General features: G+C 45.7%; 1 protein-coding gene and 1 pseudogene across 4 annotated transcripts in view; one reads left to right on the forward strand and one right to left on the reverse strand.

Annotated features, from left to right (window-relative positions):
* The window catches only part of PDILT (protein disulfide isomerase like, testis expressed), a 43,593-nt gene that overhangs the window by 25,495 nt on the left and 3,364 nt on the right, over positions 1–14,734 (reverse strand). For 2 of the 3 annotated variants that reach the window (XM_082431049.1, XM_082431050.1), the window contains exons 1-2: positions 8,377–12,083; positions 261–467 (exon numbers count right to left, since the gene is read on the reverse strand). In XM_082431049.1, the coding sequence (XP_082287175.1) occupies positions 261–467; positions 8,377–8,695 (526 nt within the window). In that variant the 5' untranslated portion in view covers positions 8,696–12,083. Of the gene's footprint in view, positions 1–260; positions 468–8,376; positions 12,084–14,734 lie in introns of those variants that run through there. The other variant, XM_082431051.1, reaches the window with a different exon arrangement.
* Positions 14,354–14,734, forward strand: part of LOC309644892 (acyl-coenzyme A synthetase ACSM5, mitochondrial-like) — a 46,611-nt pseudogene continuing 46,230 nt past the window's right edge. The window contains exon 1 of the transcript XR_014268642.1: positions 14,354–14,366. The product of XR_014268642.1 is annotated as an acyl-coenzyme A synthetase ACSM5, mitochondrial-like (transcript). The remainder of the gene's footprint in view (positions 14,367–14,734) is intronic.

Here is a 14,734-nt window from a genome sequence, read left to right on the forward strand (position 1 = left end):
GTGGTGCCCCTTTGCCTCTCGGCACCAATACCTGCAGATACAGAGGGAAGAGCAGGAAGCTCGGGGGTCCGAGGGGGGGACAAAGTCACAGGCTGGAAGGGGCCTGGGTCCTTGAAAGAGCCCCCTCATCTCCACCCTCTGGCTGGTAACCGGGCTCGTGCAAGCAAGAAATAAACTTGTAATTCTGCTAAGCCACTGAAATGCAGATGTTTGTGCTTCCATAGTTAGCATTACCTTGATTGACGCAGAAGTACCATTACCTTTGCAGCTGATGGGCTCCGATCTATTGCCCTCAAAAAACAGCTTCAACTCTGGGGCCTTCTTGACATCAAACTCCTTCTGAAGGTCCTTCTCAACCGTGACGTCCACTTTGCCAAAGCCAATCCCGTTCTTGCCTTTGCCCATGATCTCCACGGCTCTGCCCAGCTCCTCAGCTAAGTTCCTGGATTGCTTTGAGGACGGGTTGTCTGAAAGAGGCAGTATGAAGACAGAACTCACTAGAGCTTTTCCTGCATCCCTGTCTCCCAAGGAGGAGGCTTTGTCTGGCCTGCTTAGCTCCTGGGCTTTTCTGGTGCTCCACTGCTAGCGGGTAGATTCAGAAATGTGACAGGATGTGAGACACACGGTTCATGAAATTGGTCAGTTTGGGAGACACACATCAGGTTTCTCTGGGTTCGGCAACACTGAAAACAATACAACCTTGGGCAACTTAATCTCTTGAAGCTCCAATTTCCTCATAGATAAAGTGGGGAAATAGTGGCTACCTTGTGAAGTTGTCAAAAGATTTATTTTACAATCAGTTGTATTGTGCTTATTACTTTCTAAGAGTTTTACATGGATTAAGCCATTTAATCCTCCTAGTACCCTATGGGGTAGGCACTGCTATTATTATCTCACTGTTATAGATAAGGAAACTGTTGCAGAATTGAAATGACCTACTTGCCCAAGGCCACAGGGCAGCAGGAGGTGTAGCAGGAACCACTCACTCTGGCTCCGGAGTGCTTGCTCTCTAACCTCCACTGGGCATGTCCAACCCTTAGTACAATGCCTGGAACTTGGTCAGTACATAATGCATTCTTACTAGCACTGTTATTATTGTAAAATTTCTATCAGAAATTATAGTGAGGGGGAGAGAGAGAGAGAGGAAGGGAGGTGAGAGGAGAGAAAGAGAGAGAGAGAGGGAGGGAATGAGGGAGGGAATGAGGGAGGGAGGAGGGAGAAGAGGGGAGAGGGAGAAGGGGGAGAGGGAGAGAGAGGAAGGGAGAGAGAGAGAGAGAGAAGGGGGAGAGGGAGAGGGAGGGAGGGAGGAAGGGGGAGAGAGAGAAAAAGAGAGAGAATGCCATCTGGTGGAAATCCCTGGACCTAACAGGCCAAGTTGGGCCCCTCCAGTTGCCCTGTATCTGCATGTAATACGGCAGGGGACTCTCTCGTGGAAAGAAGGCCAGATGTGGGAAGGGTAAGGATGGAGGGAGGTTATGATGATCTCCTACGCACTCAGCCCATCCCCTTGGTCGGGGGTGTTGAAGAGACCTGACACTGTCACATTGCTGGGCAGTGGGGTGGCATTAGGAGTGAGGAGTCCTTTTCTGGAAAGAGCCTCAGGGGCCTGGCATGTGATCCCAGCAGCAGGAGAGGTCTTCCTGGCCTAAATGGGAAGGGCTAAAAGGCAGTCAGTTTTGCCTCCCTTCCTCCTGAGAGGATTGTGAAACTGCAGGCCCCTCGCTGGTCCCTCACCGACTGGTGCCTGCAGCAGGTGTGCCGAGCCAGGGCAGGGGGTCATTAATTCCCTTTCAAGCCATAACAGTTTATCTTTTTCAAACTCCCTTGTCCATCTGGAGCATTTGGAAAAAGTGCAAATCACTTCCAATGCTATGGGCAAGTTCCAAGTCCAACAGAGAGGGCTTTTGTAAAGCAAAACCCAGAAGGCTAGGCCTGGGACAGCTGGCACAGGCCCTATTGCCAGTCAGCACACCTGCTCCAGTGATGGAACCCGAAAGTGAATGATCGTTTTCATTAAACTCCCAATCAATGGACAGGAAGTGGGAATTTTCGCCTCTCTTGTAGATCGATGCCTTTCCACTGCCTGCTTTGTCACCATCATTGCCTTCGATACCCCCATCCATCACCACCAGCAGGTGCTGGCCTGTTGCCAGCCACTCTGGCCTGCAGGCTTCTCCTCTGCCTCCCTCGTGGATTCGGCAGTGCCTGGCTCAGGGCTGCTAATTGACGTAGCATCCAAATCTGAGTTTCTAAGGGTACAAGCTTCGGGCAAGAGAAACACTTGTCTAAACAGTGGAGTTTTTGAGGTTCCACACACAGCCCAGCGCTCTTCAGTGTCCAAAATGGAAGTGAGAGAAAGAGTTTGTGACAGCTGGGGTCTGAGAGCTGGATGGATGGATGGGACCTAAAAGTAACAGTAATGGGATTCATTCACTCATTCTTCTGACAAATCTTTTTTAGAATCTTCCATGTGCCAGGAAATGTTTTAGGTATTGGGGACTTAACAACGAACAGATTGATAAAAAATCACTGCTCTCATTGGAGAAGGCAGAAAATAAACAAAATAAAGAAGCAGACTATATTCCATGTTAGATGATAAGTGCTATGGAGAAAAAAGAAGCAGAGGTGGAAGTTGGGAGTGTCAGGGGAATGGAATTTAAGTAGAGAGGCGAAAGGAGGCCTCACTGAGAAGGAACATTTTAATAAAGACTGAAGAAGATAAGGGAGCAAGCTGTGTGCTTGCTCACAGGAGGGAGAGAGTTCCAGACAAAGGAGCCATACATGCAAAGGCCCTGAGGTGGGAGCACATGCAACATGTTTGAGGGATGACAAGAAATCCATTCGGTCTGGAGCAGAGTGAGCTGGGGTGAGGTCAGGTGACACGGGCCGTGTAGACCACTGAATAAACTTTGGCCTTTCCTCCGAGGGTTGTGGAAATGTACTGGAGGGTTTGGAGCAGAGTTAGATGTGATGACTTACTTTTTTACTGGATTGTTCTGAATGTTATATGGAGATTAGACCAAAGAGAAAAAAGGAGATTAGCTAGAGCCACTGTAGTAATCCAGGTGAGAGATAGTAATGGCTTGAACCAGGTGAGCGGTGAGAAATGGTCAGAGCCTAGAGGTATCTTGGAAGAGTTGACAGGATTTACTGATGGATTGGGGGTGGAGTATAAATGAAAGAAATCAAGGATGACTCTGACATTTTGACCTGAGCAACCAGAAGGATGATGATGGTGATGATGATGGTAGTAATGATAACAAGATAACAACATTTATTGAACACTTACTATGCCAAGTGCTTTGCTAAGTGTTACACGCATTATCTTGGTGAATCCTCAGAACAACTCTATGAGTCATCTACTATTACAGGTGAGGAATGTTAGACAAGGAAACGGAAGCCCAGAGGTTTCACGGTTAGTAAGCATTAGGCTGAGTTCAGCTCCACGGCTGACTGACTCCAAGATCCATGCTCTAACTGACCTTATAGGTAAGCTGGTCTGAAAAATGTTCCTTTTTCCTGGAGGGGTGGGTTTCCCATCTCCCCTGCTCTGAGTGGTTCTCATCAGAGCAGATAGACTCTGGAGAGCCAAATCCACTCTTTATAATTTACAGTCCTATTTACTAATTTCTGTCTTTTTAAAATGTGCCTTTGGGGCTTTGGAGCCTTGAGTTCTGAGTGTGTAAAGGTGAAATGGATGCATACACCCCTCAGGTCTTGGTGCCTGTGTCTCATGGGGCATGGAGACAATTCAGCTGTACATTGGAACCTGGGCAAAGCAGTGCCCAGCGGACTGTGGACTGGCAGGGAGCCTTTCGCTGGGAGGCTGAGAGCTCCTACAGGTATAGCCCTCCTCAGGTTCTAACTCCACCTACGGTTCATTTTCTGACATATAGTGGGTACTCAATGAACATGAATTCCTTAGGTCGTCTCATAAAACAGAGACAGTTATGGTGGCTTACAGCACCGGTGGTCCAGGCAAGGTGTTTTTTAAACATCTCTGCACTTCAGTTTCCTCATCTATAGAATGGGGGTAGTAATAGCTCCCATACCTTAGAATGAGCCTACATAGTAAGGCAAGGTATGCAAAGCTCTGGCACAGAAGTGCCAATAAACATTAACTATTATGATGACATGGGGGAAATCCCTGGTCTTGCTCTGACCAGATGCTCTCTGGGGAGGGAGAGTCCTATGGAGATATCAGGATCTTCAGCAGATCTTCTGGTTCTGGGGGAAGGAAGACAATGGTGACCAGCACCAAGTCATCCAACACAAGGCTGAGGCCTATTGTGTGGCTCTCTCGTGGGTTTGGGGGTAAACAAATGGGACCCAGGGTCGCATTAGAGTTGGCAGTGGTTCTCTGACTGTCTGCTTGGTGTGTAAATGTGTAAATGGCTAATGGACCTAGATCAATGTTTGCCTGGGTCTTTAGTAGGTAACCCCAGTCTCCCTTTTCTGAGCAGCCAATGTGGGTCAGGGGAGGGACGGATGGATGGGGGAGCTGTGAGTGTAGGGACTGGAGATTAGCTCCCAGCACAGGGAGCTGGAGTCTGCATTTCTTTAGACTGTGGTTCTCAACAGGGAATATTTGGCCATAGCTGGAGACATTACTTGTTGTCACATCTGGAATGCTACTGGCATCTAGTGGGTAAAGGAAGAGATGCTACTAAATATCCTACAGTGCAGGGACACGGTCCTCACATCACACACACATACACGCACACACACACATGCACATACACGCACATACAGCAAAGGATTAGCCAGCCAGGCGGGGTCTTGGTGCTCCGGCCGGGTGTCAAGCCTGAGCCTCCGAGGTGGGAGAGCCGAGTCCAGGACATTGGACCACCAGAGACCTCCCAGCCTCACGTAATATCAATCGGCGAGAGCTCTCCCAGAGATCTCCGTCTTAACACTAAGACCCAGCTCCACCCAACGGCCAGCAAGCTCCAGTGCTGGATGCCCCATGCCAAACAACTAGCAAGACAGGAGCACAGCCCACCCACTAGCAGAGAGGCTGCCTAAAGTCATGCTAAGTTCACAGACACCCCAACACACCACCGGGTGTCGCCCTGCCCACCAGAAGGACACAATCTAGCCCCAGCCACCAGAACACAGGCAGCAGTCCCCTCCACCAGGAAGCCTACACAAGCCACTGAACCAACCTCACCCATTGGGGGCAGACACCAAAAACAACGGGAACTACGAACCTGCAGCCTGTGAAAAGGAGACCCTTAACACAGTAAGTTAAACAAAATGAGAAGACAGAGAAACATGCAGCAGATGAAGGAGCAAGGTAAAAACCCAACAGACCAAACAAATGAAGAGGACATAGGCAGTCTACCTGAAAAAGAATTCAGAGTAACAATAGTAAAGATGATCCAAAATCCTGGAAATAGAATGGAGAAAATACAAGAAACGTTTAACAAGGACCTAGAAGAGCTAAAGAGCAAATAAACAATGATGAACAACACAATAAATGAATTAAAAATTCTCTAGAAGGGATCAATAGCAGAATAACTGAGGCAGAAGAACGGATAAATGACCTGGAAGATAAAATAGTGGAAATAACTACTGCAGAGCTGAATAAAGAAAAAAGAATGAAAAGAATTGAGGACAGTCTCAGGGACATCTGGGACAACATTAAAAGCACCAACATTCATATAATAGGGGTCCCAGAAGAAGAAGAGAAAAAGAAAGGGTCTGAGAAAATATTTGAAGAGATTATAGTTGAAAACTTCCCTAACATGGGAAAGGAAATAGTCAATCAAGTCCAGGAAGCTCAGAGAGTCCCATACAGGATAAATCCAAGGAGAAACACACCAAGACACATATTAATCAAACTATCAAAAATTAAATACAAAGAAAAAATATTAAAAGCAGCAAGGGAAAAGCAACAAATAACATACAAGGGAATCCCCATAAGGTTAACAGCTGATCTTTCAGCAGAAACTCTTCAAGCCAAAAAGGAGTGGCAGGACATATTTAAAGTGATGAAAGGGAAAGACCTACAACCAAGATTACTCTACCCAGCAAGGATCTCATTCAGATTCGACGGAGAAATTAAAACCTTTACAGACATCAAAAGTTAAGAGAATTCAGCACCACCAAACCAGCTTTACAACAAATGCTAACGAAACGTCTCTAGGCAGGAAACACAAGAGAAAGACAAGACCTACACAAACAAACACAAAATAATTAAGAAAATGGTGATAGGAACATACATATCAATAAATACCTTAAATGTAAGGTCTCATTGTAAGGTCTCGCATTTGCAGGTCTCAGTAAATGGTCGTCCCCATCATCACCACTGCTGTCCTCATTATCATCCTCATTCACCATCTACATCATCATCTAACCTGCTCCCAGGGCAGAATCTTGCCACCTCTGCTTTAGGGATGAGTACTAATTACTAATTAATGAACTAGAAACAGCTCTTGTTAAGTCTCATTTTGACCTCTCTCTGCTAAACATAGCCTTCCCTTTTCTCCTGTCTCATTCATGGAGAACATTGTGGGCCAAAGGAAAGCTCATTTACTCATTCAGCATCTCCTCAGGCCTGCCGTGCTGCAAGCACAATCCCAGAGGTTAGCAATCAAGAGGTGAATAAGATTTGACCCCTGTGCCCGGTGGAGCTCACAAGTTTAAAAGCATTTTCAATACAGTGTGGCAAATGCTATGAAAAGGAGGGTGCAGAGGGCTGAGTGAGCGTGCGAGGGCCTAGGTGGGAGTGAGGTGGACACAGCCTGTTGACAGGGCAATTCCATGAACTTAAACCTCACAATCCAGGCGAAGAAGTTCAGGAAGGACACTACAGGTGGAGGGAACTGCAAGTGTAAAGGCCAGGAGGCCGATGCCAGTGTGACCTACCTGGTGGCCACACTCAGAGGGTAGAGCACAGAGTTCAAGTGGAGTGGAGAAGGAGGCCTGGTTAGATCAGGCAGAGGACATTTTAGCCGTGTTAAGGAGTTTGGGGACTTAGAGAATCTTTGGGGGTTTTTAATCAGGGAGTGACCCAATCAGATTTGCATTTTAGAAAAAAAAATTTCTCTGGGTACACTGTTGAGACAGCACTGGAGGGGGAAGGGAGACCGTCTAGAAGATGCTGCAGTGGTTCGTGAACATAGAACTAAGGCTGTGGCAGGGGGATGGGGAGAAATGGTGATTGCCGAGGGCTTCAGGAAGTGGTTTCAACAAGATTTGGTGACGATTAGAGACGAGAGTAGAAAGGAGTTAAGAATGATCTTGGATTTCTGACTTTGACATTATGTGGATAACAGTGCTGTCAGTCAAGACAGGACGTGAGAAGAAGCTTGTCGTTGGAGCAAATCAAAGATGCTGAGGTCTATTTTGGACACACGTGGCATTGAGATGTGCGAGGGATATCCAAGAGCAAAGATCGCCCTGAGTGTTGGCTCTTGAGCCTGGGGTCCTTGGAGAGATGAGAAAGTGGGCAGCAGCTAAGGATTTGAGAGTTACCAGAGCAGTATTTCCCTGGAGACAATATTGGAAAGACCTATTTGTAAAAAGCCATTTACTCCTGGAAAAAAAAGCTTTTATAATGCTTGCCCCAAGTGATTCATTTTTCCAAAGGTCACTTTAAAGGGTCTGCCAGCTTTTGAGAATTCATTTTGATTTAAACTGTGTATTTGAAGGCATCAAATATTCAAATGAAATGAGTTTGAGTGTCTTTTAGATAGCATCTCTGCTGGTGTTCACCGCTTTGAAATACCTGCTGGTGGGAAGGCTTTAAATTTAAAGTATTCAAATTGGTTGTTATCAAGTGCAGTTAAAGTATATAAAATGGATTAGTTTCCTTTGTAGCCCCAGGTTCGATGTCAATCCAATCCCTAAGTTACAAGACAACAGTTGATGCCCCAAAGAGCCATGAACTTGCCCTGCTGCCCCGATTAAAACAGAGTAGTCAGGGCTTCCCTGGTGGCGCAGTGGTTAAGAATCCGCCTGCCAGTGCAGGGGACATGGGTTCGAGCCCTGGTCCAGGAAGATCCCACCTGCCAGGGAGCAACTAATTCCGTGCGCCACAACTACTGAGCCTGCGCTCTAGAGCCCCTGAGCCACAACTACTGAGCCCACGTGCCACAATGACTGAAGCCCGCGCGCCTAGAGCCCGTGCTCCACAACAAGAGAAGCCACCACAATGAGAAGCCCGTGCACTACAATGAAGAGTAGTCCCTGCTCGCCACAACTAGTTAAAGTCTGCACACAGCAACGAAGACCTAGTGCAGCCAAAAATAAAATAAATTAATAAATTTATTTTAAAATAAATAAATAAATAAAACTCCTCTCGCTCCCAGGAGAAAGGGGGCAGGTCTCAGCCCACCCATCACCCACTGCCCAGGAGTGAGGGACACTCACGGAAGAGCACCATCAGGAAGCGGGTCTCATTCAGCATCTGGGTCAGGCCGGCAGGTGTTAGCACCATCAAGTTTTTCTCTACCACAATGTGCAAGGGCTGGGACATGTTGACGTCCATCTCTGGTGAGCCCTGGACAGTGCCGACACAAGAGGCCACCAGCAGCAGAGACATCCAGAGCAGCTCCATTGCTGTCCTGCAGGGGCAGGAGGAGGAACAAGAACCCTTATCAACACAGGTGGTGGGGCCCCATGTCATCACTCCCTCCCCATCTCCTTCCCTGCCAGGCCAGTCCTGATGTGGAGGGCATGGCCTGAGCATGTCCCACTGCCCCCCTAGCAGTGCCCACAGCTCAGCAAAGCAAGCTGGCAAAGGAGAGGCAAAGCGTTAGGTTAACCTCAGGGCCCATGGAAACAGCGCAGGGTTAGTTCAGAGGAGCACGGTCCCACTTGGAGCAGCTGAAAGCCAAATCACATGCCAGCCACTCAAGCCCACTGGCTCCCCAGACACTAGGTGAGAATTTTTCGGATATGAAACCCAGTCCAGAATTCCAGGGTGAGCCTCTGGGTCTCAGAGATGACTGGTCCAATCCCTATCACAGCCTCTGCTTCATGCTCCTCCAGCTCCTGCTTGAATACCTCTTTTGATGGGAGGCTCACTACTTGACGGTGTACCCCATTTGATTTTTGAGCAAATTTTCTCAAGTGTAAATATTTCTTTTAAAAGTAATCACCATAATGCACACTTGTAAAAATTCCAAGCGATACAATTTAAAAAATGTCAAGTAGAAAATAAAAATTTCTCCCATAACCTCACCCCTGAGAAAGTGACTCTTAACAGTTTGGAATGATGTTGAAAATGCCCATATGAATGTGTATTTGAATGTACATATGTAAACATAAATGGAATTAGATATGTATACTGTTCATTGTTCTGATTGTCTTACTCAATGAAATGAAATATACCCCAGATACCTTCTGATAAGGGTACATATTAGATCTATAACATGATTTCCTTTCCTCTTTTTTTCTCATTCTTTTCTTTTTTATTTTTATTTATTTATCTTTTTTTTACAATTCTTATCTGTTAGAATGGTTTGGGTCAGCAGCTGCCTCTCTGTAAGTTCCACTCTCCCTGATAACATATGTTTTCCCTAATAATTTAAAGCATAGGATCACTGTCACAGATCTTTGCATGTTCTCCACAAGCATAGAGCCATTTTCCTGTGTAGCATAGAGACCACCCAAGTGTTTTAAATAAGAAGACATATAGCAAGTTCAGATTAAACGTATAAGGACCTGAATTCCTTCGTTGAGTGCTGTATTCCTAGCACCTGGCATTTATGATAGGAAAATGAACATGAATGAATAGATACTTGATATTTACCTGGGAAATATGTTTGGCACACTATCCGAGGATTTTTTTAAAAGTAGATCTTCTAAGGTAATTTTTTGGTCTAATATATAAAGAATTGTGACCAATTCTCAAGTGCTAAATTTTATAAATACCTGTAGCTAAACATACTTGTCATGTACCAGGTGCTGTTTTAATGCATTCCATGTCATCACCTCTCTTATGACAACTCTATAAGGTAAGTATAGTAATATTATAATCCCCATTTAGTGAGTATAAAATGAGGCACATAGAGGTTAAGTGATTTGCCCAAAGCCACACAGCTAATAAGTGACAGAGTCAGGATTTTAAACAAGGCAATCTAGCTACAGAATCCATGCCCTTAACCACGATAATGTACTGCCTCTCTAGTGTCCCCCTGCAAAACTGATGTAGTGAACAGTGTTTTGAGACACTGACTGAGGCTTCCGCCCAACCACCACTCCTGGTATCCACCATTCAATCACATCCTGTCTCAGAGGGGAGGACTGAGGCTGGCCATAGAGAACAGAATCGGATTTTTGGTTTAGAGTTGCAGAACAGGCCTTTGAAACTCAGCAGGGACAAGGCACCTGCAAGCCAGAGCTCCAATTGCAAGAACTGGGCTTTTCAGAAAGAAAAGGGTTTTTGACAACTCAAAGGTTTATGCTATAAACTCTAGGTTTGGAAGAACATGTTGACAGAAGGAACAGTTACCTTCCCCAAAGGAGATAAAAGTGTGCCTTCCTAACAGGAGGGAGGAGAATGGGGAGGAGTGGCAAGAGTTTTGATGCTTCTGGGGTCCTGAGAAAGGGGTCCTACCTTCTGTCCCTTCTCTGTGCTGAAGCCCCAGCCCTGTATCTTTTTGCACACCACTGCAGACCCAGTCCCCAGTCCCATGCCTGCCCACAGTAATAAATCAATCACTACGTATTAAGCTAGTACTTGGGCTTTACACTCATCATCTCATTAACCCTCACAGCACGTCTATGAGGTAGGTACAATTATGATGCCCACCTTACAAGGTGGAGACCCATCCAGGAAGAAGGAGCGAGACCTGAGCTCAGGTATATCTAAGCCCCGTGCCTATGGGTCTAAACCAGGGGTCGCAAACTATGGCCTGCTGCCTCTTCTTATAAATACAGTGTTAGAGGATCACAGCCACGCCCCTTCCGTCACTATCGTCTATGGCTACATTTACCACAACTGCTGGGTGACGTAGTTGCAACAGAGACCCTATGTGGCCAGCAAAGCCAAAAATATTTATTATCTGGCCCTCTGCAGGAAAAGTTTGCTACCCTCAGGTCTAAATCACCATACCACACTGCCCTCATGCCCATACCTCATATTCTGGACTTTGGATGTGGTCACAGATATTCAGATTTGCAAAGTCCACTATCAGAGCACAGCACCTCCCTCTGCAGAATGGGTGAGTGGTCCTGTATCCCACAGTAGTTGTGAGGATTCATAAAGAACTTGTGCTTGATTAGTACTTCTTAAACTTGGATTCACATTAAAATTCTCTGGGGAGATTTTAAGGCAATACTGATGCTCCTCTCACCCTAGACTATTAATTCAAAATTAAAGAAGACATACAGATGGCCAAGAGGCACATGAAAAGACGCTCAACTTCGCTAATTATTAGAGAAATGCAAATCAAAACTACAGTGAGGTATCACACCAGTCAGAATGGCCATCATCAAAAAATCTAGCAACAATAAATGCTGGAGAGGGTGTGGAGAAAAGGGAACCCTCTTGCACTGTTGGTGGGAATGTAAATTGATACACCCACTATGGAGAACAGTATGGAGGTTCCTTAAAAAACTAAAATTAGAACTACCATACAACCCAGCAATCCCACTACTGGGCATATACCCTGAGAAAACCATAATTCAGAAAGAGTCATGTACCACAATGTTCATTGCAGCTCTATTTACAATAGCCAGGATATGGAAGCAACCTAAGTGTCCATCGACAGATGAATGGATAGAGAGGATGTGGCACATGTACCCAATGACTATTACTCAGCCATAAAAAGAAACAAAATTAAGTTATTTGTAGTGAGGTGGATGGACCTAGAGTCTGTCATACAGAGTGAAGTAAGTCAGAAAGAGAAAAACAAATACCGTATGCTAACGCATATATATGGAATCTAAAAAAAAAAAAATGGTTCTGATGAACCTAGTTGCAGGGCAGGAATAAAGACGTAGACATAGAGAATGGACTTAAGGACACGTGGTGGGAGGGGGAAGCTGGGGCAAAGTGAGAGTAGCATCGACATATATACACTACCAAATGTAAAATAGATCGCTAGTGGGAAGCAGCACATAGCACAGGGAGATCAGCTCGGTGCTTTGCCATGACCTAGAGGGGTGAGATAGGGAGGGCGGGAGGGAGGCTCAAGAGGGAGGGGATATGGGGACATGTGTATGCATGTGGCTGATTCACTTTGTTGTACAACAGAAGCTAACGCAGCATGTGAAGCAATTATACTCCAATAAGGATCTATTTTAAAAAATTGCTCAAGGTGGGGTCCAGATATCTGTATGTTTTAAAATCTCTCCAGATGATTCTTTTTTTTAACTTTCTCTTTGGAAAATTTTGAACATAAACAAAAATAGAATGGTATGGTATAACATACCCGCAAGGTAACTCATCACTCAACCTCTGTTATTGTCATCACCAATCTTATTTCTTTTATATTCCCATCGACTCCCTGCCCTGGATTATTTTTGAAGCCAGTCCCAGGCATCATATTATTTCATCCATAAATATTTCACTATGAGTCTCTAAAAGATGAAGATTTTATAATAAAACATAACCACAACACCATTATCACACTTAACAAAATTAACTATAATTTCCCATATCATCAAATATCCAGACAGTAAACTACTCTGATTATTTCATAAGTTTTAAGTTTGTTTAAATCAGAATCCAACTGAGATCCATGTACTGTCATTGATTGTCATGTCTCTTAAGCCTTCCAGGTAATTCTGTCCTGCAGCCTGTAGGCTGAGAACCACATGGTCAGATAAAATCAATACAGAGAGAGTTGAGATATGGATGAAGTCAGTGTGGAGAGCCTGGTATTCTGGAAAGACGAGTGGTGCATATGATTCACATCTGCATTTCAGCCAAAGTGCTCACTACTGCTGAGTCCCACAGCCCACCAGGTAACATGACACTTGTTAGCCCTGGGTAAGTCTGGTACAGTGTGATGACTATTAGATGGAACTTTTGTTTCCAGTATTAATTCACCTTTGTTGACTTGGGATAAAACGCACAGCATAAGAGCTGTGAGCTGAGCTTATTCAGTGTCTTGTTGAGGACTACAGCCTAGGGAGACAGCTTCTCAGATGGCTCTGAGAAACTGCTCAGAAGATGTAAGGAGGGAGGCCAGTATATACGTAATTTTGGTGAAGGAGTACATGCAATCAAACCCACATCTCAGCAAGGAACCAAAGCCCTAGTTATTGGTTTTAGTGCTTTTCTAAGTATGGGAAGATGCAAGAAATTGTGTTCATAAAAATTTCTCCTGAAAATATTTAACTATCTGAAGGCCTGTTCTGCCAGTTTTCCCCGAGCACAGAGTGCCTCATTCCTCATCTTTGCCCTGAGCTCCTTTCAGGGTGCGTTTAAGGTCAGCCACTGCAGTGACTAATGACGTAATTCTCGTGGAACTGGGTGGCGAGCACCATTCTCTAGTTGGCACCTGTTTGCTTATTTGTTCATTGAATCATTTACTTGCAAAAGAAAGTGTCATCTAAAAGTTCTTTGCCCAGATGGAGACATCAAAGTACTAGTGAGTTAATGTTATTTTACAGAAAATCACTAGAATAACCGCTCCTCAGTTATGTAAACATAAGGCAGTGAGGGCCACCCAGAACCTTCCTGCAACTGACTATCGGCGACCCCTTCCAAACCCCTTGGCACACAGAATCTCTTGTTTGGCAGGGGCAGGAGGGATTTGCAAAAACGCCAATAGGCCTTTTGGAAAGAAACCTCAAGACTTGAGGTTGTTAGACCCTCTCTGAGAGATCTGGATAACACTTGTCAGAGGGAAGGGAAGCCTGGGCCTGTGGTCTCACCTCCACGCCAGGACTCAGGAGACCTGTGCTGCCGTGCCCTCCCCCCAACCCAGCGGGTGACCCAGCATCTGAGAGCAGCCGAGGCAGTGGAGGCTGCCCTACCACGCTCTCTCCCCTCACAGGTCTTTGACACAGGATTCCCAGGGACTCCTGATCAGTTCCTGGGGAGGGAGAAGTGGGAGACCCCCGAGAGGGAGGAGCCAGGTTTCCTGCTGGCTGGAAACGCTTTCAGAGCCCCAGGTCTCACGGGGTGGAGCTCGAGCCCCTTGAGCTGTGCGGAAAGCCCTCCACCGTCAGACTTTGCCCACTTCAGTCTTCCCAACTCCCGATCATTCATTCATCCACTCAATCACTCATTCATTTGTTTGTTCATTCATCAAATATTTTTTAAGGTCTCCATGTGTGCTAAGTACCATTCTAGGTACAGAAGTGAACAAAATAGGCAACAGTTCTTGCATTCATGGAACTTATATTCTAGAAGAGGGAACAAGTGAATGAGATAGAAAGAATACCGAGTATGTCACATGCTGGTAAGTGCTAAGGAGAAAAAGTAAATCAGAGAAGATTTGAAAGGGATAAGGTGAGGGGGGTATTGACATTTTAAATAGGGTCACATAGAAAGCTTCACTCAGAAGCTGACATTTTACTGAAGGAAGCAAAGAAGTGAGCTATTTGCATTGCTGGGAACAGGTTGTAGATGGGGGGTGGTGGCAGGGAGAGTAGTCTTTCTGTCTCTGTCTCTGTCTCTGTCTCTCCCTCTCCCTCTTGCACTCTCTCCTGAAACTGACTGTGGCCACAGCTCCGTCCTACCTCATCCCAGGGCTCCCGTCAAACTCTGGACCACATTCTGGCTCAACCCCTGGCACTGTTCCCTCAGCCCCACCTGGGCCCCTCTGTT

Source organism: Balaenoptera physalus (genome assembly GCF_965194825.1).
Source record: "Balaenoptera physalus genome assembly, chromosome: 16".
Lineage (NCBI taxonomy): Eukaryota > Metazoa > Chordata > Mammalia > Artiodactyla > Balaenopteridae > Balaenoptera > Balaenoptera physalus.